At 45.2% G+C, this 27609-nt stretch overlaps 1 protein-coding gene and 1 long non-coding RNA gene across 2 annotated transcripts in view; one reads left to right on the top strand and one right to left on the bottom strand.

Annotated features, from left to right (window-relative positions):
- LOC119167904 (homeobox protein SIX6) overlaps nucleotides 1-10832 on the bottom strand; it is an 85464-nt gene extending 74632 nt beyond the window's left edge. Inside the window, exon 1 of the mRNA XM_037419383.2 lies at nucleotides 10037-10832. Coding sequence (XP_037275280.2) covers nucleotides 10037-10668 — 632 coding nt within the window. The 5' untranslated portion in view covers nucleotides 10669-10832. The remainder of the gene's footprint in view (nucleotides 1-10036) is intronic.
- Nucleotides 10833-11726: 894 nt separating this feature from the next.
- Nucleotides 11727-22886, top strand: LOC142765065 (uncharacterized). The gene is made up of 2 exons (XR_012884045.1): nucleotides 11727-12000; nucleotides 22733-22886. It is a non-coding gene; the product is annotated as an uncharacterized LOC142765065 (long non-coding RNA).
- Nucleotides 22887-27609: the final 4723 nt, after the last annotated feature.

Here is a 27609-nt window from a genome sequence, read left to right as displayed (position 1 = left end):
GTGCATAATAGATAGCAAAACTCACAGTGACATCACTACTTTATGCCCACATCTATGCGTACTTTTCCTTGGGAAAACTTAACAACACCAGCTTTCTGCAAATGAAAGCCTGAATATCTATTTTTTTTGTGTACAACGAAAAAATAAAGGTTCCACAATGCTCAACTCTCCTCTTAAGCCCTAAAAGCTTTCTTTTTGTCATTTGTTCTTTTTCATTCTCTACGCGAAAACGAAGAGTGGCATAATGGAGTAAAATCTATGCATCTCATTCGCTTCTACGCACTCGACATTTCTGACAAATCTGAATGTGAAAGGGAAAAAATGGAAAGGAAACAAGCAGCCTGCATATCGGAGAACTTGAATTTTTTGTATTATGCAAATTATAAAAAAAAATCCGCTTTTTGAGCAGGAAACGGTTCGTCATATCTTTTTTTTTGTATAAGCATGCGTGTAAAAGTGTCGATGACACTCGAACACACACGCTATATCGTGGGATGCATTCGAAGTTTTCGCGCGAGGTGGCACGAGTGTCGTTTAGATATATACATGAAGACATCTATATGTATAGGCGTCGGGCGAAGCAGCAGAGACTCTGCCGACCCGTATCACGAGCCTGCGTGCATACATATTCAGGAATACCAAAAGCCTGGATATCTGAGGGTCGAAAGAAACGCTACGTCTATACGAATATTCGTGGAGTCGCGTTCGGGTCACTGCCGTGGGGCACACACCGCTCAAACACTCGGGCTAACCCGGCGTGCACCTGGGTACCCATTAAGAATACACCGGTGCCCGGTAATTCCAGAAGAGGTGCGACTCAATGGAAACCTCCCGTCTGCGCGCGCATTTCAGTTTTTGACCTACTATAGAAAAAGGCGGAGAAATAGACGATGTATATGCATTGAATAGAGTGTGTCTGAACACATATCGGTTTTAAATAAAAAAAAACAGAAATAGGTAAAACGATTTTTATTTTGTATCTGCATCTGGAAGCGTCATATTTTTAAAAAAGACACTGAAGCGCAGGCGTCACGCATAACATAGACCCAGCAATGCTATGCGTTACGCAGCGTGGTTTTTATAGCACTATATATCCATGGTTGGAGCACCTGGAATGTTCAGTTCATTTACTTATTTATCCTAATCCCAAACTTCGGCCTAGAGCTGCTTTTTTCCGTGAAATGACGGTTCAATTTACTCGCTAATGCATCGATTCAACTTTGTGTCTATTAATTCGTTTATTTGTTTTATTGCATTGCACCTTCAAGACCAAGGTATACCAATGAGAAAGTGTAGGCAAAAAGAAAACACGAAAAAATGAAAAGAAAAACAGATGCAGCCAAAGTGGTTGGTTTTGTCCGCCTAAAGATCTTATCTGCCACTGGCTGAAAGGAACTTGGAGTATACAGATAGAGAACAGATATACAGATAGAGATCTGTATACAGATAGAGAACCCGCAAAATTTCGCATTAAGAGCAGTCGAACTGAACATTACCTCACCGAGTTCTTACGACACATCACTCGGATAATTAAATGAGTCACTTCATCGTAACTGAGAAGTGACGCGCGTGTCGATCACACCACATGTATGTGGGTCTTGTCACACCATCCAGCTTTATGTATACGGCTTAGCGTATAAAGGTCTAAGCGCAGCACACGCATGCAATCCAGCTTAGTATACGAATCGTTACGAAGCTGTCATACGCCGCCACCGTGTGGTTGGACGCGTGGCATGGCACGAAAGGGGCGCAATCACGTGAGGAAGCGAAAATCCGTTGGCGGAGATGGCAAAACGCGTGATGCTTATACACACGCGTGCGTTTACGCAGAGAGCGCTGCTTACGTTCATAAAACCGAACTGCAGAAAGTATAGACAAGGATAGAGAGATGACGGAACGTAAAATAGAAAAGCGGCACGACACGCTCCAGAGTGGACGGAACACGACACAAAGGAACCGGAGGATTGAGAGGAGGATAAACGAGAGAAGCGGGAGAGGGAATGCGTGGATGACAGGCCTGCAGTGGTGTGAGGGAGGTATAGGGACGGTACACGTTATTACAGGTAACGACAATGCCAGCTGAAAAGTGAAGCCCCGCTGGCTTAGGAGGCCCTGGGGGAGGTTAAAAGGGGTGTAGAGGGGAGCATGGGAAGGGGAACGTATTAATGGGGTGGGCTTATGTTCGGTTCGCGGGGCGTCGTAATGAACAGCGAATTGAGCGTAATTCGGCGACGATGATGTTGAAAAGAGAATGAGAAGAGAGAGAGAGAGAGGGATGACATGCGATGAGTGAGCGAGGAAGAGCGCGAGGGTTATGCGATTCTCTTTCGTGCTTGATAATATCCATGTGTGCGCCCCATAGGTATGCTTTTGAATGACTCCTGTTTGTGTGCGTGCGTGCGTGCGTGTGCGTATGTGTGTTTTGATGATGCGCGCGTTGCTTTGTCTCGTCGTTATACATGCCACATGAACAGAACCTTGTTTCCCTATTCGCTGTGGTTGTACATTTTGATATGTACTGACTATTTTATATTTGGGATTTTATGTCCTAAAATTCAGATATGATTATGAGAGGCGCCATAAAACAGAGCTCCGATTGATTGATATGTAGTGTTTAACGTCCCAAAACCACCATATGATTATGAGAGACGCCGTAGTGCAGGGCTCCGCGGAAATTTCAACCACCCGGGGTTCTTTAACGTGCACCCAAATCTGAGCACACGGGATTCGAGCCGGGATTCGATCCCCCGACCTGCGGGTCACCTGCCAAGCCCCACAACCACTATTTAGACCACCACGGCGGGTTGACATCGAAGGTCTTACATTACGAGATGTGCGTGTTAAGACACGTCTGGAGCGTACAATGTGGCGCGTTACATCTTACATTTCTCCGCATGCCCCTTTCACATGACAATAGCACTGTTCCAGTGGCAAATGAAACGGTATATCGATTTGGGAGAGAAAGACGGGACCCACCAAAGAAAGACGCCAAGTACAGGTAATGATGCGGTATAGCGCAGTAATAAGACACCGAGAGGGAATTGGGGGGTCTCCGTTCCACCACGCAGATTCATACAACCCAGACCAGACGAGGCCGCGATTGTCCATTGTTGCAGCCGGCACACACGGCCTTATAAGCTCGTTCGTGGCAGCGCTGCTCTATGCCAGCAGGAGGCGCTGCTGACAATGCGAGGGCGCATATAATACGCATGGAGAGATAAAAGAGAGGGCAGGTGGTAGCAATGGTGGGGGCGATATTATGGACGCCGTTTTCGTCCTCTATGTGTTATGCATTTCATGTCCCGTGTTCGTGTAATACAAGGCGAGGAGAATACGCGATGGAAAGTCGATGGGGATAGGGAGTTGTATGGTGGAAAGTATGGCATAATCTTGATTTTATCGCCTTATACTTACACAACTAAAGAAACCTTTGTTTTTTTTTTGATACCTTTTGTGAGTTACTTTTTGTGTCTAACGAAGAAAAACGAGCCCCTACATTTGCACTTCCTTTCTACATTAACCATCATGCAAGAACACAATAGCCAGTGAAACCAACCAATTAGTCGTATTTAGGCTGCATTCTTTGGCATTATCCGGTAGTTCGACCATCCTTTAGGCGGCATCAAACATCAATATAGCCAAGAACAGACAACGATGTCCCGTGCTGACGTGCCCTGATATGCGCACGACTTTGCACAGAACTTGAGGATGCTGCATTCGTTAATTGGATACGCTCTCAATCTGATTCCGGGTGAAGCACCGCTTCTTATAGCCAGAAAACTAGGCCACAGTGGTCTAGTTTTCTGGCTGCTTCTAGCAATTTAAACAGGGCATGACCTAGAGGAGCTGCTCACCTCGGCGAGCGTATTTTCATCGTCTCCGCGCAGTTATACCCTTATAGTAAAATTCATAACAAGCAGAAAAAGGTATCAGAACAGACCAAAGGAACAATTACTCGTGTCAGGAATGGCGTCCAAAAAAAAAAAAAAACCCTTTGCTTATATATAACACGCAACGTTCGTGCCAATGTATACGCGTACCCAGGGAACCTCGATGATATGCCACCTCCACAGGAATCAAAAATTTGAAACGTATACATATATATTAATTCGAAAAGCGTACGTATTATCCACAGAAAACCTCCAGTAAGTGTGAAAATTGATGTATACTCTCTTTGATTATGTCCTGCGTAATGTGATGCTCATGGCTAGGACAATATAGACGTTTTTTGGTGTAGTTTGCTGGACATATATCCACCACGTTAAGTGGAGCCTCACTATAAGAGTGCGTACATATTGGTCAGAAGCGCTCCAGATGTTCCTTCTGAGAAGAGTGATACTGCCCCGCAATACATCTATAGTATACGTATACGCGGTTGCTCGCATATACTCCATTGTTCGTGGACGTCGGGACGCCGATTTTGAGCAGTATTTACAGTGTGGTGTCACGAGGTGTTGGTATGCATCACACACATGGCATGGACGTGCCCACAGTATACGCTGACACTTCTCACACAGAAGATACCAGGGAGTCCCTTCTGCAGCGTATCACTGACTCGGCACAGCAACGCCGGGTAATCTCACGGCCATTGGAGGCCGCGGTGTCCCAAGGGATCCCTGCTGACCTCCTCTAAGCAGCGTAACCGACCTCTCAACCGGTGTTCTCTTTTGGGAGTAATAAAGTTTTGATCATCATCATCGGGACGACGCGTTCAAGTCTGCAGTACAGTGACACAAACTCTGCAGAGTTTGTATCCTGTACCCTATAGTGTATTTCTAAAGCTTACACGTAAGCTTTAGAAATGCCGGTGATGCATCGCTTCTACATACCTATCTCGTTTCAGTGAAAAACGCGATTGTGTTCGATATATCACTAAAATTCATTGATCTTACCAGACATTGGCCGCGGGAAGTAGAAATTCAGCGCCCTCTCACTATTTGTGAATACGAAAGTCGCAGCGAAGCTGCGACTATATATATACACGGTTGGTTTGGTGCAGTTATTATTTCCGTAGTGAATTTGAATATTATCGTTAATGACAAAGCTGAGTGAACAATGGCATATACAGTCGAAATCCACGACGTTCCTTCGACACAATCGCGTTATCTCGTCGATTGTATATAGTCACAAAATGAAACCACGTATACTATAGCAGACTGGCGTTTCCCCTGTCGTTTCGAAATATACAAAAATTACATTACAGAAACATGTTATATGCAACCGGTCTCGCGAATGAGGCAAAATTGTTCGTAGTTCTGACACCTCGGCGAAATCACGCACCTGCAAGTCTACTATTACGCCACGGCGAGCTTTTTGTTTTTTTTTTCTTTGTCGGCGCAAGAATGCTGGACTATACTCGAGTCAATCGGTTCACCGAAAATCATTGCTCTGCGCGTCTATTGTCGGCGGGCGTGATCTTCCCGAATCGTACCGAGCAACACTCTAAAAAAAAAAAAAAAACATTGGCTGGTATCTCCCTGTTTCGCTGCAAATGACATCCAAATGCCATAGCCGTCTGTGCGGAGGCGCTGCACGAGATGTGGCGCCATCTGGCAGTTGTTGGAAGAAGAGAGTTTATTTAAAACGCCAAGCCACTGCGAGGCAGCACCGCGGGTCACTTTACAGTTGAAGCCCCTGAATTTTTTAGCGAAGCGTATACAGACATTTTCAAGGTTTCCAGCCCCTTGATGACTTCCGATTTTGTCCACCGATGTGGCTTCATAGCATTGGTGGATCACAAGAGCTATGGAAAATAGCCCGCCGATTTTCTACTGTTTTCTTCCCTTATTTGGCCAAATATATTCAAATGAATGTTCTTTTGAGCTACACAAAAAATGATAAAACATTCTTTCGTACATTACGCACGTTTCGTTTATGTGAAAAACAAAAGAGATAGTTTCCTTACACTTGAAAAGAAATCGAAAACGTGATTTCAGTTTCGACGTTATATATATGAGCTGGTAAGTTAGGTGACCGGACATTTTTTTGGGGGTACAATACATGTCACCTTGAACCCGTCTATATATAGGTAATACCAGCTTTTTTTTTTGTTCATATTGCGTCGTATTGCCAGTGTGACGTAATAAACACTTCGGTCTTTAGAACTACGTATATATGCATTTTCCAAATAAAAACACCCCCCCCCCCCCCCCTTTTTAACCTTTACGTAATGATGCTGCGCCTCAAATATGCGTAATATTTGCTTTTAAATTGACAATGCTCGCAAGTATCAACGAATGCCACCGGATCAAGATGGGTGGGCTTTGAGCACGGGCAACTTTCACGAGGTGATCAACTGAATCGTTGGACATACACCAACAGACAGACATATACAGGCCAAAATTTTTGCGTTAAAGAGACTATCGTCTTTATCGATTATTACTCCGGTCGACATATTACGCGTCATCTTAAGAACGCATATTGAGTTTAGTTTCCCGGTCTACTTGAACACTTCTTCGCTAATGCTTTCACTGGCGTGGGTGAGTAATGATCTTCCCGGTCGAACATATATATGCATATGCTGGAGACGACTGTCTGCAGCTTTTCGGCTGACATGCTATATACGCCAGGTGCTCAGCGAGTACTACGACATATACAGTGATTAACGCATAAGGCTCACAGTCTCGCACAAAGGCTATACTCTACTTAAAAAGTATCTTTCAGGCTTGTGGCCCGCAAGAAAGTCAGCAGCGCTTCTGTGTATAGCGTGTACGTATACGTCATACCAATTATGAAGAGTGCCTTGGAAAGGGGAATGAAATTTAATAGCTTCTGAAATATTTCTTTCTCTTTCCAGTATTGAGCATCCATCTTTGAAATAATGTAAAACGATACTCGCGTCCTCGTATACAAGAACTTTAGCATTAAAGCACAAATGAAGATTCGGCCGTGAAATATTAGGATCTCTCTCTCTTTTTTTTTTCATATGTACAACACTATTACATTTGAAAGGAATGCGAATGATATTTGTATAAACATTCGTTAAGCACCGAGACCCGCACTCAAAAAAAAAAAAAAAAGTCTTGCGCTGAGAAAGTTTTTGAAAACGTCTCAGCCAATCCCGATGCGGGACTCGTTATTAGCGAAGCCCGCCGACCAATGAGGGAACTGCACTTGAGAAATAAGTTTTGTGAACACGGCATCAATTTTTCGAGCCTTGCGTATACCGCTATACTTGCAAACTGTATAAGAAATCATTTTTTGATGCTCCACTGGAATGAAATTCATTGCGCTATTGGCTCAACTTTGTGATATAATACACTTTGCTTGGAGTTATTTGCGGACAAGCCTCATCCCAAAATGCATGCTCTATAAACGCGAGCCTAACAGAGTCCTGTTATTCTCGATGTTAGTGGTTATTATAGTCAGTTAAACAAATTACCGGTCGCATCCTTCGTCTCGCTTGGCAAACCGTGGTTGTTAATTAACCATCCGACTTCTCTCAATATAGTGGGAAAGTGTACGTACTAAATAAACGATGCTCATCTTCAGCGTGTTCTTCCCACACTATCGAGTGTACATTCTTCAAACCATGCATGTATACAGAAACGGGCTGGCGTATAGGTAGACACGCTTATTCCTGCGTTATGAATATGTATTTAAGGGAATCCAAACGTAAAACGATACAAGGGCATGGACCGATGAAACGTTGAAGGATTCTTTGTTGCTAAAATCCTCCATCGTAGGTGCATTATTATTAAACAAAACGAAGGAGATGATTTTGTTATTATTATTAATATTATTATTTTTCATTTCGCATCCAAAGCTTCAGCCCATGGATCTGAAAGCCTTTTTTTTTCTTATACTGTGGCTGCATCGGCTACAATAGGATATCCCGAAACTTGCCATGTAAATCACCGGCTATATACCTTAAAACCCCATACAATTAATTTTTTACCTATGACCCGTCATGCGCAGGTATAGAAGCCATCGAAAAATAGGCCACGGCGGGTTGGTGCGGAAAGTCATGGGAGGCGCGGCCAACCACTTCTACTTTTGCGAGTTTTTTTTTTTTCTATACCGAAGAACATCCCCACGTAGTGGCAAGAGTATAGCGCTTCTGGTATATTGTCTAAGGATACAATTTAATGGTACGCATCCGCAACGATTTCCGTATTGTACATCGGTTTGATTTCGGAAGAGAAATATACTCTTATAGTCTCCCATATAGTTTCTCTATTCGTCAATAAAGTTCATCACGCGATCCTCTTTCATATATGAAAGTATACCACACTATGATAGCGTAACGCATTAACCCGTATTTCTATTTAGAGCGCTCATATATAAATGAGAGAGAAACTGAACGACATTATGAATAATACATTCCACAAAACTGTATACGTATGTTTGCGCTGCTGAGGTGACCCACACGAGCACAATGGCACCTGACCAAGAAACGGACTTTAATGCATATCAAGCATGGATAGATGTGTATCTTCGTAACCCTTAAACAGATATGGCAAGAGTGAGTCGTTACATCTCGAATCCTAAATGTCTGAGTTTGTTTTACATTCATGTAGCCCATGCATAACCTATAATAAAGTACTGAGTTCATCCAAAGGAACAACATTGTCATGGCTTACTAAATATAGCGCGTTGACCTATATAAAACGTTTGGTTCAATCTATAGTCTTAAAGCTCCATGACGTATTGCGGCGAAAGCTACACATTTGGGTGTGTATACAAACGTTTTGAATTGCCTGCTACCAAAAGCTGATACGGTGCATAACCTCAAAGAGCCTTACTGAAGACTCTTAATCCCGCTCTTGCATGGAAAAATCTATGATGCATGTTTGATTCTCAATACTGCCGTCAACAAGTTACTCTATATGGAATGGCTGCGTTTGAATAGTCACTGTTACCCGGTAGGCGTTAACAGGCTAAGCGTGTTTATTATTAGGTATTCAGTGTTACATAACAACAAGCAAGCGAACAGAAATTTAAATTCAACGAACACAACTTTACGTACGGGTATGAAGAGAACCTTCATTTAAGCATATTATAGTTTCACAGTTCGAACGTAACAGCTGGCTATAGTATTTTCTTCTCCTCGTTTCAAGTTAAAAATATTATATGTGCAGTTTCAGTGGAAATATACATATTTTTAAGAGAGCAGCAAAACTATGACCACAGAAGTTGCCGTATATTGGAACATTCTTCTTGACAATTCCACGGGAGTCATTTAGGTTTTTTCTCATAAGTACAAGCACAAGCAAGTCAGAATTATATTTAATGATTGGGAAAAAAATGTTGAATAAAGTATACATCCTGCATGCTGTTTATAGATATGCTTATCATAAAATTGCAGCATGTTTAAATCCTCTGCTGACCATAATTCATTTCCATTACCTTTGTGAAAGAGTCATTAACTCCCTGAGTGAATGAGTAAACACGAATAAATGTAACACGAGATTTAGTATCGCTATACTTAATTCTGTGACGTACCATCACGTGGACGCACTTAAATGCGACGTCCAATGCAAGCTTTCGATGTCTGCTTAACATTCTCGTCTGGTTTTACTCCGCTTGACAGATCGTGTAACTCCCGTGATACGAAGTGCTTCATTTTTGTTCGTCCCGACAACGCCAAACCTCAGAAGAAAACACGAATGCCGGAGTTAATTTAGTTGTTTCATTTAAACGTAGCGTTAAGGAAAACTACTGTTCGCAAGAATGTGACAAGCAAGTTATTTTTTTCGGCATTACGCGTACGACACTTCAACTACGCACGGCGGCTTAAAAAGTACTTTATCTCAAAGAAGAGACGTGTGCCTTGACTTTCTGGATTTTTAGGCGTTTCTATATGAAGCTGTTCATGCGACTTGAAATTAGCTAAAAGAATAACTATTGGAGCGTTTAAACACATTCGGCGGACATTCTTGCGTGCAATAGAGCGTTGTTCTGTGAATCGATGGTGGTGCAACTATCTACATCATCGACGCGATCAACGGTGGCGAGAGTCGGCCAACAGGCTCAAGAATCAGCTCGGCGTGAACACAACTAATCCGCAGAAATCAAAACACACACGTCGACTCACCGGTTCTTTGCGGCCGCCGCCCTGTCCCTCTGGCGCCGGTTCTTGAACCAGTTGCCCACCTGGGTAGGCGTCAGCCCCGTAGCTTGCGCCAGCTCCCGCTTCTTGGTCGGGTTCGGGTACGGGTCCTGGAGGTACCACTCCCGGAGCAGCGACCGGGTGCGCTCCTTGAAGCAGTGCGTCTTCTGCTCGCCGTCCCAGATGGTGCGCGGCAGCGGGAACTTCTTGCGCACCCGGTACTTGTCCACGGGTCCCAGAGGCCTGCCGCGCAGCTTCTCGGCTTCTTGGTAGTGCGCCTCGAGCCACATAGCCTGCAGCTTGGCGTGCGAGCCTCTGGCGAACCGGTGGCCCTCCAGGATCCGGTAGAGCTCGCGGAAGTTGCCCGCGTGGAAGGCTACCAGCGCCCGGGCGCGCAGCACCGCCTCGCTCTTGTTCAGCTCGGCGCAGTTCGGGTGCGCCACGGGCAGCGACCACAGGAAGCGGCCCAGACGCTCCACGTCGCCGCTCTCCTCGAGCGTCTCGCAGACGGCCGCCACTTGGCCGACGGAGAAGTTGAGCGTCGGCAGCATCAGCATCGGCGCAGCGGCCGACGCGGGAAACACGGCCGCTGGAGCGGGCGCGGGCCCAAGCGCCATCGCCGGGAACGCGAAACACAAGAGATATACAAGTTCACAAGCGCAGTAAACAAACACGTCGTCTGCTCCAGCGATGGGGAGCAGCCAGACCGTTGGCTACTCTCGGGAGTGGCAGAGTCAGCGTCGTGTGCCCTCGATGACAACTCGGGAGCAGAGTACACGAGTCAAACGACGTCGTCTGCTTCCTGCGAGGATCGGTAGTAGCACAGAATAACGGTGTGTCGTTGTCAGCACCAGCGAGAGGAAATGACCTGGCCGTTTGGCTATACACGCGAAAGCGGCAAAGTCAGCGCGTCGTCTGCTCTTGACTGCTACCCGGGAGCGGCGCACACAAGTCGACGACGTCGCCTGCTTCTGGTGAGGATCGGGAGCAGCACGGAATCGCGGTACGTCTCGTCTGCTCCCGGATTGCGGAATAGCGGTGCATTCCAAACGATATAGACAGCCGGCAGAAGCGGGTGCACAGAGTCGTCTCACTGCGGAAGGCTTCGTCTGCTGCCACAAAACGAGCAGACGGGACGAAGAAACCAAACGGCGAGCCGGCTCACTCACTCACTCGCGGAATGCGCAGCGCGCGCGCGCGCGTGCACACAGTGTGCGTTGTCGAACCGACTGGAGGAGTCCGAGGCGGCTCAGTTGCGGAATCGACGGCGCAGGGGGGGAACCATATTTTTTTTTTTTTTTCTTTACGGGCGGGGCCAATCAGCTCATGGCCGGCTCGACGCGCAGGCGGCCCGCTCGCTGGCTCGCGCTCCACTGTGCCGGTGATGATAGGGCCGGGCTTGGGGGTAGGCGAGCCGGCTCATCGAGGCATCGGTGGCGCCGCCCCTCTTCTCGGGCGCGTACAACCAGCGTCGCCGTGGATACCGGTCCCCCTCCTCCTCCTACCGCCAATGGCATATCACACTGCGTAGCGAGATGACCCCCCTCCGGTGTGCCTTCTTTCCACGCGTCTCTCTTTCCAGCGCCGCCGAACCGGCGTACGCCCTCCTCGAGGCAACGCAGGCCGCTGCCTCGAAAACGGCTGCGCCGTTCCGTACCGGCCATGCGTACCGGAATGCGAGACGCGTACTGCGCCTGCGCGGCGCGGCGCTCTCCGCGCGTGCGCAGTAGAGCCCGGAGATGCTCCGCTCTGCGTTTTCGATGAGGCGCGCGCACCGAGAACGCAGACGGCTCAGTGCCGGCGGCCAGTGTGGGTCACGCGTGTTGTGTTCCGCGTTCGCCATAGCATGTTTCCGTATGTGGAGCCTCACCTCCGAAGTGAGTGATGAGAACGCTCGTCCAACGGCAACTCGTCTGTCGACATTGCTCAACTACCCGGGAAAAGAGCAGGTAGGCAACAGTTTGTGAACTCTGCATGGAACCTCTTGAGTTCATTGTTTTCTTTAGTGTTCTTAACGGCAACTTTAGGTCAGCGTTCCTTCTGACAGTACGAGCACGCCACCGAGGACCCTATAGTTGTCCTCAAATCAGATTCGCGTCTCATAATTAATGCTAAAAATCCATTTTGCAATTATACGTCAAGCATCTGTTTAAGAAGACGGTACCCGTTTCAACCATTTGTCCACTTCGGGAGCAACGCTGACTTGTGACGCGAGTTCTGCGCGACGGTGGCTTGCACAAAAGTCGTGACTTGAAATTTTCCACGGCCCAAGTTCCTGCTTTCTCCTTAACTTATGTGACTAGTGTCACTATATAGTTTACCTTAGTTTGTCCTCACGCATCATTTAGGTATCCACGCTGATGCATGCATAGTGAACGCGCTAGCGAATACGCTTACTAGTATAGTCCATGAAGTTCGTGTAGGATCTTTCTTGAGGTAGTTGGTGAAGTATAGCAGCTCTGTGAAAGTTTTCTTGATGAGTTCGTGTGCTACACACAATCTACTGCATATGTTGGCTGATCGTGGGATGAAAGGAATTTGCTATTCATGCACACAGCCTCGCTACTGAGCACGTTAATTAGTATATAGCCCGTACATAGCACATGCGAACCGCGCATATATAATGTGGCTTATATGAGGCCACAAACTCACTGCAACGTCAACAGTGCTCGATTGTGTGGTCTGCAAATAAGACTTTGAGGGTAAGTGTATACATACGCAGCAGACCATGTATATATATATTGATCAGGTTGTGCCTAACAAAAGAAAGGACTCTTTGAAACCGCTCTTTTTCGTTCTTGACTATACCGATTGCATATACATACAGAACACTATTTTGAACATTATAGGCTATCGTTGAGCATTACTAATGTTTTATGAAGACTAAGAAGTGCATACATAGCAAATATATGCGAGTATTCTTCATCGCCTTACTTGCATCAATTTCGACATGCGTATAGAACTCTTACGGCAAAGTAAGCAAACAATTGTGAGACCGTGTTATTCAGCGCTTCGAGTCGTATAGGTTGAAGCTCACTTGAAGTTGTATCCCTTCGAAGACCATTGCCTATGCATGTGTGGACGTAACTTGTTTAACCGGTTCTTTGGAGTGGTGGCCGAGAAAGAGTATACGATACATTGCGCATATAGCATAAATTTAACCATCTTGCATAATCAGTGTGTCTTGACGTAAGCTAAGCGTGCTGTCTGTAGCCGATCACTTTGGGGAATGTATGGCACGATCTTTGATGAGCCAACTTCAAAACTATTACTCTTCTTTACACTCTAAATGCATACAACAACAAAAAAGTGTGCCTGTTATTTGACATTTCTTGTGTAAAAAAAAATTAAGCACGACTGCCTGCAAAATAAACAAACCTCTAACTACACGCTAATTAGGATTTCTAACTGAAAGTCGCAGAAAATGACGCACTATATACCTGATTTGATTTCTCGGAATGTAATGTCGAGTGCGTTAGAATCATGTTGCGCTAATTTGACGCATTTGCAGACAGCTTATCATAACTTGCGCCTGAATGAAGTGTACCATCACCCATCACTCTTCTTCTTGCATGAACAGTGTGTATATATATATATATATATATATATATATATGTATACGCGTTATTCGAAGGTCGTAGGTTTGATTCCTGCTCACGGCTGGTTATTTTTTACTCCACTTTTCTTTCTTCTTTCTTCTTATTTACATTCCATTGGTTCTAATAACTTCCCCTGTACATTCCTTGGCATTACTGTCTGTTATATCTCATATATATATATATATATATATATATATATATATATATATATATATATATATATATATATATATATATATAGGCGCGATCGGTAAACGTGGAGAAATATCACGCATACCGTAGGCGTGTAAAAAACGTAATACGCACGCTTAAGTAAGCATGACATTTTTTTAGAATGTAGTATACGGCGTCTTTTGATGCCATTTTCGGAAGCATCGGCATCAGAATCGTGTAGTCTATATATATATACGACAAAGTTTGTATGATGTAAGTCTAATATGAAGTGAGGACAGTCTATAGACGATTACCACGGAACACACGTCCCGAAAATACGGTGGCGCTGTCGTCGGGCGTTTGGTTGCGCGTGGAAGCCGCTGCGAAAAATATCATGGTTGCTGTGTTTTTGCTGGTGCGTGCGCTGTAGAAAAAAACGGTGTCCTGACGAGAAGTCACTATATTATTTGCGAGGGAAAATACAAGAAAGATGGGCACTGCTTTTTTTTTTAATTTTCTGTCTACGAAAACCTTCGCAGAAGATTAGCTGCAGCTTTGAAACGCGAGAACTCACCTTCGATCTACATCGCTTTATCGGTTATGTTTTGGAGCGGCTTACCCAGCGAAAATGAGTAGCTCTGTCAAGCGTTTGTCATTGTAATGTGCTGACAGCATTTTTTTTTAATAAGCCTTGTGTGCCATGAAGCATAGCGAGCCTGTTTTATCTTAAAGCACGTGAATGTTGTGGATAGCAATGCCAGATGCAAAGAAATTCGAAGAATGTTTTGCGGTTGCCCTTGTTGCAAGATGTAAACAGCAAAAGTCTTAGACGCTTCTCAACGATTTCGTTATATACTCGCGTCAACTAAATCTGTCACTCGGTCATGGAGCGGTCGTTTCTTTCTCCGTGAAAATGGGTAATTAAAGCAGCAGCGAACGAAAGGATATGCTTCGTTGTTTATATGTGGCTGCGGTTGACACGCCATGTATCCGGGAGGGCTCTTCCGACTGCATGCGGTGCGCTTCACAAGTTCTTCGCGTCTGTGAGAATTCACAAAAAAAAAAAAACAGTAATCGAGAATCTTGCTATATGTTTACGGTCTGTACACGCATTTCGAGGCCTCGACCTGAAGCGTACGAATTCAGCCCCTTACCTGACAGGTGTACGTAACCGCATTTTCGCAGCATGTAGTTTAAGCATCATTCCAATTGGCGCATGCATTGAAGATGAGTGTCGTGCTTCTCCTGTATACTTTTTGTCTTGTCTTGTCTCCTAGGAGATTTTGGCTCATACCCACATGGGGGATTGGCCACACTGTACCTCTTGATAGATCATTTTTTATTACGCTTGCTAAAAAAAATAAAGAGAAATTAGATAGAAACAATAATAATGTTCCTTTGAAAAACGTGAAAAAGTTGCAGAAGAATACGATAAACCAGAATATATAAAACAAATTAACAAGAATAAGGAAGGGGAAGAAATAATTGGATATATCTGGCAGTACCACTAGCAGCGTATCCTTCCCCCTATATAGCCCAGCATATATGCTTTTTTTTTTCCTTCTTAATCTGTTGCTGCGCATACACGGTTATGTTGCGTCAAACGATTTGCGAGAACGAAACTTCGTGTGTGGCAGATTCTTATCCGGTCCACTTATCACCCTCTGCAACACGCATCATGATAGACTGCATATATATGTGTGAAATCCACATAATGTGATGACAAGGTTCTGGCAAAAGAAAATTTGAAGCAAATGAACATGTTAGAATAAATAGGCGTATATTTCAGTGTCTAGTTTAACTTTTTATGTAACTAATTATCAAATATTTGACGGAGGCCATACAGAGTATATACGTGCATTCCCCCGCCTTTTTCACACCTTTTGGTGTCCATTGTATGAAATCCAGAGACAGTCACTGGCGTCCGCTTTTGCGCGCATCGACAACAGCCAAATGTCTGTGGACACTATTCTGTCAAATGGCCGAGAGAAGACATTGCAACAGAAGGCGACGAAAGCTCTGTTGAAATTGCTACGCGACACCGACTTGAACAAGCGACTGTAACAGCAATGTCACACACCGCGAAAGACAAGACTGGACTATGACTGAGTGTGCGCGCGTGTGCTGCCCAATGTGCTGTTTCTCTCTTCCCTCTCTGCTCTCTTTCATCTCCCCCATCCCTCTCTCATGCACAGGGTAGCAAACCGGCTGCCTATAGGCTGGTTAACCTCCTTGCCTTTCTTCTCCCTCTATTTTCCTTGGATGGAGGCACGTGCAGTGAAACCTTGGTGACATGAATCTAAAGCGGGTCGCAAATGATATTTGCATCATCCGGAATTCATGTCACCGGAAAACATAGAAAATTAGTATGCGACAGAAGACAGCTGGTGTAGAATTTCATTTACTGTATTTTTTTCCCTCAGGGCCGCATCAAATCTTGAGCAGCTCTGAATAAATGCCGGTAATGTGATTTTGACATCAACGATCACGCCAGCTCTCGTAAATGTACGGCGCGGAATTAATGAACCGGATGAGTTTTGACCCGTGACAACTATTGACCCCTTCCAAACCTTCGTATGCTTTTCCGCACTGCCGTACAGTACTGCGGCGAAAACAACAAAAAGGTTGCTTTGCACACAAGAGATGGCGGACAGAAAGTTTTAGAGCTGCTGCCCTTTGTTTATACAATTTTCTGATCGCGGTGACGTCGGGGATGTTTTTTTTTTTCGAGAGATTCACGGTCATGTCTGCACAATCGAAAGGTTTGCCCGAAATTCGGGCGCCTCCGAATCGGAGAGTTGGCAGGCTTGATCGTCCCCAACAATCGTGCACGTCGACGTTGCGAAGCCTATAGCTCCTTCGCCAGGATCGTCCATCTCTTTTTTTCGGTGCTCGTCCACCTTTCACAGGATGTCCGATTGCGAGGAAATGGCTTGCATAGACTTGGATGCGTGTGTGAGCCCAGTATACGACGTCGCTAGTTCGAGCAGATCGGCAAGCGTCGATGCGACGGAGAACAAGTTGTCCCGTGCACGACTGTAATTGATGAGCGAAGCTTCTTACCCCCGCATTCAGGAACGCTCCTCCACTCGAATTCCACCCTTCACTTGGCTGAGTTGAGCACTGCGTCGCTGCTCGACTGTAATCGATGCTGCGCTTCTCAAGAATCGCTGCAGAATATTGCCGACATGCAATGACTTGTTCTGCCAAGAGACGGCGCTCCCATCGACTTTTTTCAAGTCGCGAGGAGAGTCCTTGAGTGAAGGAGCGTTTGTGAATACGGGGGGTTAGAAAAACAACGCGCCCGTCTCGCTGCTGGCTGTCACGAAAGCGGTAGAGTTGTGAGCGTGTGGGTAGAGTGTGGGTAGAGTGGAGTGTGGGTAGAGCGTGTGGGTAGAGTTGTGAGCGTCTTGTGCGCTCGGTGGCGGGAGCGAGTGAGCGTGCGATGCGCGCGGCGCAGCCATCCGCCGCAGCTGCCTGCGCTCCCGCTGCGCCATTAGCGCGCGCGCACCCGTTGCTTCGCTCGGCGCGCTTGCCCGGCGCAAGGACTTTCGACGGTGGAGGGCGGAGCTTCACTCCTATGTATAATGAAAAAGAGAACGTGACACCAACGCCATCTGTAATCTAGGCGCGAAGGTTTTCGAAGGCGCAATAAGGGCTCCAAGGTTCGCGCGCTCAATATTGGAGGTTATACGGTGTGCCGCTCATTTGACAAACTGGCGGCGTGAAGTGCGTCGCCCTAGCTGCGTCTCAGGTTCTCGTGTCCACGTGCGATTGCAGCGCCTTCCGCGAGAGCGCTGGCAGCACCTGTGCGTACCTGCGCGGCAGCGTATACTTTCGTGTTAAATGTCACGGGGGGCAAATCGGTTCGCAACAACTGTATACAGCACTATACTCTGCAGGGCCTTAATTGGCCGGGATCACAAAAATGCGTATCATCCTGAAATTCACACGAACCGTGATCATATGAATGAATTTTTTACTGTATTGGCATCTCTTGGAGTTTGTATAGGCCAGTCTTCTCATCGCGTTGGTGCCCACGTGATTTAACGGAAATTCACGTGAAACGGCGTCTATCATCAAACATTCCAATGACCATTATGCCATGGAGTAATTCATTATACCATGGAGTAATCCAATGGTAATTATGCCATGGACTAAAGAGCTCTTGCCGTTTTTCTCAGACTGTAGAGCACTTCTCGTGCAAAGATGGCAACGTCCGGGTTTCTGGACGTGTCCGTCCAGAAAGGCGGCGGGCATGCTTAACGGCGTGTCTCGGTCCAGAGTGTGGTCAGCGTGCAATTAGAACGCATGCAGTCCAGCGAAGAGCAGCATTATAATCGCCGAGTTGCGCGTTTAACACGCATGCGACAGCGCTACAAGTGGTGTCCATCGCGCCGTCTGAATATTCCTCTTGTATACACGTCTTCGAGCCATAGTAACATTGGTTGCATATGAACTAAGAGCGTTTGTTCTATTTACATTTTGGTTGTTGCGTTATTTGGGGAGAGGGGCGCATGAGCCCATCACGTGCTCGAAGGTGACATCCTTGCGGCAAGTTTTTGATCGACCATGCATGTGCACGGTCCTATCGGAGGACAAACAGGCGACGATTCATCGAGAGTTGTGTAATAAGGGTGGATCACCGATGAAATAAGAAGAGGCCCCTGGAGCTCTGCCAGGCGGCGTTCTGAACCGGGCTTGCAGTGTTAAGCACGTGCCATCGGCTCTGCCGAATCACGTATACGGTCGGAGAATCGGTTCATTTCCAAAGTGTTTCTTCTTTTTCTTCGTAACTTTGATGTCTGTTCTTATGTAAATTCTGTAGAGCTTGTAAATATAAGTTTTTCTCAGCCTATATACTGGAACGTCTACAGCGTGTATACTCCTTCTTCAAGCGATAAGCAATTAAGTCAATCGCCGCTATTCGCACAGCGGCGCGGCACTTTTCCGCCTCCCACTTTATTATGCCACCTCAGGTGGTGCGTCTCGAACGTCGAGTGGCCAGAGTTGGCTTCTACAACATCGCAAAGAACCTGGTTTTCACTGGCGTTCTCCACTGTTCCCTATTTCAACTATACTGCAAGTGTGCACGCAGTTATACACTAAACCATCCACTTTAGTACAGAGTGACTGCATACATTTATATATATATATATATATATATATATATATATATATATATATATATATATATATATATATATATATATATATATATATATATATATATATATATATATATAGTATATAAATATATAGTAAATATATACTATATTGAAGTATATAGCGACAGATAGATGTGTCCAACATATTATACATGCATCCCCAATGTCTTCCCTGCTACGGGTGAGAGTGCGAAGCGTGTGTCTATGTATACCCATATATAGCATCGTATACACGTTCTGAATCGGCAGCCCCTTTTATTGTATCGTATGTGTGTTTTGTTAAAATTATATAGTGTTTAGAAGTTGTTAGCGCTCCTTTAAAGCACGAGATGTTTCTTTCTCAGGTAATCTAATTCGCGGAATTTACACAAGTGAAAAAAAAAAAACGTGAAAGAGCACCAATGGGGAGAGTTAATGTAAATTTGTTTTGTTCTGTGCAGCTTGCTTCATATGGGGAGATTGAGGTTATTATCACCTCAGCAACGCCGATTCTATAAGTTGTACTGCGCAAAAAAAATACAACCAAATAGTTAAGCCGTAAGGATTATCACATGTTGACGAAATACATTGACGTATACGCGACGCGCCTTCGTTATGCCACATCGCGATTCCCTCGTGAAATTAGTAAAAACGTGTACACGTTGCTATACATGCATGATAAACTAGTGAACAATATTGCATATTACCTACGCTATAATCTGGACCGGCGTAGTGGAATGGCAACGCCGCGAGCAAAGTCAGGCGCCAAACTCAGTACCATGTTCATTCTGTGAGGAAATAATTGAACATATCGATTATCGAAGCGTGCATACGTCACGCCCGGTACAATAAAGCAACCTCCGTTCGCAATTATTTATGCATTTTTTTTCGATTGCTTACACACATTTGAAATCGTCCAAACTTCTCAATTGAACTCGTATAACTGGCGCAAATATTTATGTATACAACATACCTCATGCCTGCATGAAGGCGGGCGTGCTAATAAGTCATCAATACGGATGGACTTATGCACATCAATATTTTACGGATGGACCTATGCGCCTAAATATTGGGCTGTTAAACTTGCCATTTTGTATCGGTAAGAATTAAACGAACAGTGTCACACTGTTAATGAGATCGGTGGTTAAATGATGGCTACATCCAGGAAACTACACGAAGAATGCCCAGTCTCCTGGCTATATCTAGCTAAAGCGAGATCTGATTAAGAGTGTATACGGTAGACGCATATGCACGAAACCAGTTGCGTCGGTTCACTCGACGTTTTGTGACATCGTATTAATTCATAGAAAATATTATTAAGAAATAATAAGAAAACATTTGTTTAACTGACTGAGGTGGCGGATCGTGTGCGCGCATTAACGTGAAATCTTAGTAAGCACAGAATCAAACCATGAAGTTGGAGCTGTAGTTTGTATTCCGCAGCAAATTAAAATTTGTGCTTAGTTCAACGAGCCAACTTTAAAGCCATATATATATATATATATATATAGAGAGAGAGAGAGAGAGAATCATCATTTGCACTATGTCTGAAGAGTTATCCGTATATACGCGGGAAATCTGCTTATTGGTTCCCAATGCTCAGTTTCTACTTTTGTCACACAATGTGTATACAAATTCCTAAATGGGAAGTTTTTTTTTTTTTTGCGCTAATCAGATCGTCGATATAGAAAAAAAAAAGATTTCACTCAATTCGCTGCAACTGCGGTTTGATTAGTATCTTTCAACAAATCAATATTGGCGTCTCGACGTATACATGTCATTAATTCTCTCATTAGCTTCTGACAACAGTGATAATAGCAAATACATATCTAGTTTTACGTTTCATAACCACAATATGATGATGGGGGCAGGCCCTATTGCAGCGCTCTAAAAATTTACACCGTATGATATATTCTTATAACGTGGCCTTGCAAACGCACCCTTCTGACAACACTCCCGCAAAGGAATACTATAGTTGAGGCTATACAATTTTGTACATTGTTAATTTTTTTTTCTTTCTGAAGAAAGAAGTTAGTAATAGCGTTAAAGAAACCGGCAGCCATGTCTGCCACAGCATGCGATGGTTAATTAACTGGGAGCCGTTTTAATTACCTCCACGCAGATCTTTGTCAGTTCTGAATATATACTAAGTGTATTTGCGCTTTGTTTTTTTGTTTTTGTCGGGTCTTTATACAGTAGAATTTTCAAGCCGCTTGTCGTGTTTTTTTTTGGGGGGGGGGGGGGATTCTTTGGATTCTCGATCAAATTTAGTTACTTCATCATCATCGAGTTCACCGATAACGCACTTCTCAGTTATATAGAGTGGCTGAGTGTTGAAGACAAACATATTTGTTGGGGAACAAAAAAAAATGAACGTTTATCATGTATTAGCAAAAGCGTGCACTCACTCATCCTGACGAAGATATATCCCAGAGACAACGTTTGAAACAAAATATGTCCTTTCGCTGATATATAGTTGCGTATATTTCTGCCGTACAAAATAATTACTGTGATGTCTTTCCAACTGTTCGTTGCATATGAATGGCTTTATTATTATTATAACAATATATTTTCAAGACTGGGACGACGAAGTTAGTTTCCGCCTAATGTATACGCTTTCTTCGCGGAATTCGCGCTGGTTCTTTTGGGCCTTCTTTTGTGATAATTATTCGTTTGTTAGTTCGGTAGTCTCTGGAGACTCTGCTCTCAAGTGCATGGTATACCTTACACCCATTAACACCGTTTTGCACCCGTTAGAGGGTCTGGCAGAGCCTATAACGAGCACGCTCGTGACTGAAAAAAAAACAAAGGTTGTCATTGTCAGCAAACATCCAGTTGCTTCAGCGTCGAAGGACGTAATGTCACAGGTAGCACGCCCAATCGTACAGTTAAACATAGAAAAGTAAAACTCCCCATAGAGAGACCGCTCGCGCTAAACAGCCATGCAACGACCATCTATCTCACAGTGCTCATACCCTGATCAGCCACTCAGTGCCGGAGTAGTCTTCCAGTTTTCCATGATTAATCAACAAACACGTACGGAATGGGCGTAAACTTATGGTGGGCTTATAGGTATAACTGTGAAACACACTACGTATTCGTTATGCAAAGCGCAATGCTCATTAAGGGAACTATATGGGCTCATGTGTGCCACCCTGGACGAATGCCTGTTTTCGGAAGCGTGCGCTAGCGTTACCAGGCCTATTGAGCCTTGTTACCTTTTCAACAAAACTGATTTGGCCTCGCACGTATAACCGTTTTGTCCTGTTACTATACTTATATGCCTCCATGTCTGTGTTTTTGTTTACTTACCTTTTTTCTTTTATCTTCCCTTACACTTATTTCTCTTCCCTCTGTGCACTCTTCATCGCGTCGTCGTTCGTGAAGTGATACATATATCCAGGAAACCATGCAGATGAAGATGCTCTGCTTTCCCGGCTATATCTATAGCAGTTTACGCGGGACGTTGTTAGGCGTATATTCGCGCTTCTCGAAGGCGTCGCGCTCCCACTTGGCGACAGTTTTCAGCCATGCTCCCACCACATTTTCCCGGTGTTCTTGTGTTCGTGTATCCAAACCAAATAATACGGCTGCTAACAATAATAATTCACGCTTTATCTCGCTTTGAAAACTTTATGTAATCTCGAAACAACTTGGCGAACTGTCTGGTTTTTTTTTTTCTTCGATGCGTCATTTCAGTAGCACGCAGAATTGAATATGATCATAAAGTTATTCGTCTAACTTTATATGCTTATTCGTTTTTTTTTTGTTGTTGCTTGCAGGTATACACAGTCTGCAAGATACACCAAACTCGAGGAAGGAGCACTCCGCAGTCCAAGTGCGGTACCCTGTGCGCTAATGAGAAGACATATATACAGCGTTGATTGCACAGCGTCACCACAAATAAACATTCTTTACGCGTTTTGTCGCTCTCAATATTCCTCGCGTATTTTCGTCGGCAGCCGCTTGACACTTTCGCCGACTCTGAAAACTAAAAGGACGCTTGCTCAAGAACATAAAGCGTGGTGATACCAGTTTAATTCGGCAAAGCCTTGGTACTCGAGCGATCGATGAATCATATAGCAGTGGTATACTCAGCCATGGACGTTTCATGGGACCGCATGTGGAGGGATGACCGACCCGGCGTAGTATTCGAGTGATCGATGAATTGGAGAAGTCGTATACCCAGCCATGGACGTTTTAGGGACCGTTTGTGTAATAGAGGAAGTGATGACCGACTCCTATAGTATTAGAGCGATCGAAGAATTAAAACAGTGGTACTCGTCCATGGACGTTTCAGGCGCCGCTTGTGTAGTAGAGGTATAGTAATAACCGACCACTATAGTATTTGAGCGTTCGATCAATTAAAGCAGTGGTACTCAGCTAAAATCGTTTCAGGGAACGTTAATAATAATAATAATAATAATAATAATAATAATAATAATAATAATAATAATAATAAAGTTATTATTTCTTTAGTTGCAACAGGAAACTTCTATACAGCCATGCTAGCCGTGCTATAGTGGCGCAAGAGTAGAACCAACCACGGAGCTGGGCAGCCTTCCTCGTTTCTCTCTCCTCTTTCCCTCTCGTTCTCAGTTTTCTTTTTCATCTATGATTTGTCCCTGCTTCTTTGCATTTCTTTCTTTTTTTCTGCATCTATTTGTTTTTCTTTCTTTCCTCCCTCCTTTTCGTACTTTCCTTTCCCTCTACGTTTTTCGCTCCCTCTTCCCATATTTCTCTCTCTATCTCTGTATGACTTGCTTTCTCTCCTTTCTTCCATCTATCTGTACTCGTTCTATCGCCCATCGAAGTTATTTCGTCCCACGCCGGACAAATCGGCCCAGCGGGAGAACTTTCCTTTCCCTCTACGTTTTTCGCTTCCTCTTCCTATATTTATCTCTCTATCTCTGTATGACTTGCTTTCTCTCCTTTCTTCCATCTCTCTGTACTCGTTCTATCGCCAATCGAAGTTATTTCGTCCCACGCCGGACAAATCGGCCCAGCGGGAGAACTTTCCTTTCCCTGTACGTTTTTCGCTTCCTCTTCCCATATTTATATCTCTATCTCTGTATGTCTTGCTTTCTCTCCTTTCTTCTATCTCTCTGTACTCGTTCTATCGACAATTGAAGTTATTTCGTCCCACGCCGGACAAATCGGCCAAGCGGGAGAACACCGTAGGCGGGCGCACTTGTTCGGGGAGCGAACGGAAGAGGGGGACAAAGCGAGAGCGAGCCGGCCGGCCGAGTCTTAGAGAAACGTATAAAGAGTAGCCACTCGAGCCTCTTCGCGGCCCAGCAATACGGGCTCTGACCAACCGCTAGACGGCGCGCCCATCCTCGCTTCTACTTTTTCCATCACGGCATGCAATAGCCCCCTCACGAGGTCAATGGAAACGTAAGTTTGGCATCAAATTTTTGCAAAGAAGAAACTTTATTGATTATTGCACTTCTGCACATCCACTTTAAAGGGTGTCCCACTGAGGACGTTTAATGTATCACCACGAAAATCGGTAAAGTTTGACTAAAAAGTGTTGTTTTTCTGTATTTATTTTGCACAAAAGAACAAATTCGTGTGGTTTAGATGTGCTGCATGTAGATGTATTCCTTTCGTGCATGGATAGATGTGTAGCCTAGCTGCAATAAAGAAGAAAAGGATGTGTAGCCTAGTGGTAAAGACACTCGTTTTCAAAGCATGAGGGCACGGATTCAAGTCCCAGCATAGGAAAGAAAAAAGTGTTGTTACATTGTTACGTTAATTATGCAAAAGACTTTATTGGGTCTGACCAGCCACTCGTGGCGCTGAAAGCAGCGCAGCCCGCAGGGCCCTACGGGGGTGTCCGCTCTTTATGTAAGTGTGTTTCTCTATATACGGCCGAATCGTTCTTGGCCAACGCCCTAGCCTGGGTATTCGATTAAGATAATTTTTTTCCGGATGTATCTTACACAGCTTATGTGCACACAGAAAAATGGACAATGGTGATCAATGCGTATGTACAATGCAAGCTGTTATATACAGCGAAAAGAACTTATTTGCGTATGCAGTGACGTACAATGCAAAAATTGTACAACAAAGACAGGACATTCATGACCATCGATATGATTAAACTTAAATAAACAGTAAGGCTATATGAACAAACAAGGAGGGGTCATTCACAGTGTAGGGTGATGTTTTGCATTCACCTGTGAGGACAGTTCGCTCTCGCGCTCAAGAACAATATTACACAGAAAAGACTTGTTTTTAAAGGAGAAAAGGAAAATACACACTGTAATGTCGCAGTGGTACAAGCTCTAGCCCACCTCCTCAATAGGGGAGGAAAGGCATGGACACTCGAGGCTCTGTTCAGAAAAAAAACTCCCAAGCATTTCCCCGAGGGTGAACATGTTTAAGTGCGAATACACGGGGTGATGCTATGAGGGGTATTTATTAATTCGCACTATTATATTTATTAATCACACTATGGTGCCTTTATGGTGTAATGGTTCCTGGGAATCGCAATTTGATCACACGGGGGAGTTTACGTTAACTCACTGGCGAATGCCAACGGATTTTAACTTTACTCCCCTCACGACCCGCTCTCGACGGGAGACTGAGAGAGAAGGCGGGCGCGCGAGAGAGAGAGGTGCACCCGCAGCTGCAGCGAGCGAGGAGAGCGGAGGAGCGAGCGAAAGGGGGAGGTGGTATAAGGCACGTTACTGACACCGGTATCAGCGCCGCGTCCGTGGCTTATTCGGTAGAGCGTCGCGCTGCGGCCCGCCAAGTCCTCTTTCTTTTAAAGATAGAGAGAAGACTGCGGACGCCGCCGACGGCGGTGGATGGTTTGGGGTCGCTTATAAAGTGTATTCACACTTAAAAATGTTTGACGATTTCGAGTACATCGTACTCAACTATGGGAAAGTATATATACTGAGCCGTCCCGCATGAACATCACGTTTAGGTAATTTGAAAAAAAAAAAAAGCAACGAGCAACAGCTGCTGAAGCCCTTCATTACGTTGCACGTTCTTGGCGCACATGTGCCAGCTATTACATGCGACGCAAGGTGCCATATAAACTGAACCAGGCAGGCAAATTGACCGGGTGGTGAGGTCGAACAAAGCGCTCAACTTGCAACTGCCGGAACTTGAAATTTGCGACTGGCGCCGCGTGCATCTCGTCTTTCTTTCGCGGCATCGCTCTTTTATATTTTTTACCATGCCATATAAGGCAGTGACCGTTCACGTCGATCATATGGAAGTGATTGATTGTTGTGTGGGGTTTCACGTCCCAAAACTACCACACGATCATGAAAGACACCGTAGTGGAGGGCTCTGGAAATTTCGACCACCTCCACGGGGTTCTTTAACGTGCACCCAAATCTGAGCACACGGGCCTACAGCATTTTCGCCTCCATCGAAAATGCAACCGCCGCAGCCGGGATTCGATCCCGCGACCTGCTGGCCAGCAGCCGAGTACCTTATAGCTACTAAACCACCGCGGCGTAGCATCGTATGGAATTAAAAAGAACACACCGATCGTAAAGATCAAATACGCAGAAACCCGCTTGGGCTCGCATGTATAAATGAAACCTGGTTATGTGAAGAGAGCCATGGGAACGTCTTCTTCCGCATCCCATTTTGATGGTTGGCGAGCTTCATTCAATTCCGTTATCCTCCTGACGGGCTTCCACCAAAACCTCGCCTTCACGATGATGACGAGCTATATCGAGACGAACCAGTGGTTTGGAATGCTAAGCAGCCCCGTCGTTGAAACAATACGTACACCCAACAACAAACGTTTGCGGGGCGTTCAATCGACAACAAATGCGGATTCCTGTTATATCAGTGCTTAATTCTTGGAATTATCCCGCCGCAGTGGCCTAGTGGCTCAGGTACTCGGCTGCTGACCCGCAGGTCGCGGGATCGAATCCCGGCTGCGGCGGCTGCATTTTTGATGGAGGTGAAAGCGCTGTAGGCCCGTGTGCTCAGATTTGGGCGCACGTTAAAGAGCCCCAGGCGGTCGAAATTTCCGGAGCCCTCCAGCACGGCATCTCTCATATTTATATGGTGGTTTCGGGACGTTAAACCCCACATATCAATCAATCAATTATTTTAATCAAGGTGATGGTATAGGTAGGAATGCATATTGCAGTATGGAACATTTACTTGAAGGTTATGATCGCAGGCAAAGTGAAAATCGGACGTTTCGCGTCCCGCAAACGTTTTGCTGTTGACTGTACATATGATTAGGCCTACCAAAGCATACGGTGACAAGAGCGGAAGAGCTTGGCAGCTGCCGCAAACAACAACAACAACATCGACAACAACAGCAACAACAACAACAAAACCGAGCACCTGTCGAACGCTGCGCACGGTCACGCTCCTGAGCAGCTTCGGTAAAAACTGCAGCTTAGAGTCACCGCGAAACGGGTTCTATAGAGGAACCTGAATACAAGACCCAACCACTCCTTTCCGTTTCCCAACATGCCCCGCGGTCAACAGAGTCGGTGAAAGAGACGCACAGCCCATCAAAACTAGTGGGCGACACACGCAGTGCCTGCGACTCGCTCTCTGGATTTCGTGCCGACCAGTTGTGCCCCTGCGATCTCCGATGACAGCGCTGCTCTGGCCGACTGGCTCGCCCTACGCCATCTTCTGACGCCGACAAGAGCTCTCGCCGAGT

Source organism: Rhipicephalus microplus, chromosome 6, assembly GCF_043290135.1.
Source record: "Rhipicephalus microplus isolate Deutch F79 chromosome 6, USDA_Rmic, whole genome shotgun sequence".
Taxonomy (NCBI): Eukaryota; Metazoa; Arthropoda; class Arachnida; order Ixodida; family Ixodidae; genus Rhipicephalus; species Rhipicephalus microplus.
The sequence above is the reverse complement of the archived record's forward strand: the minus strand, read 5'-3'. Positions and strand labels throughout refer to the sequence as shown.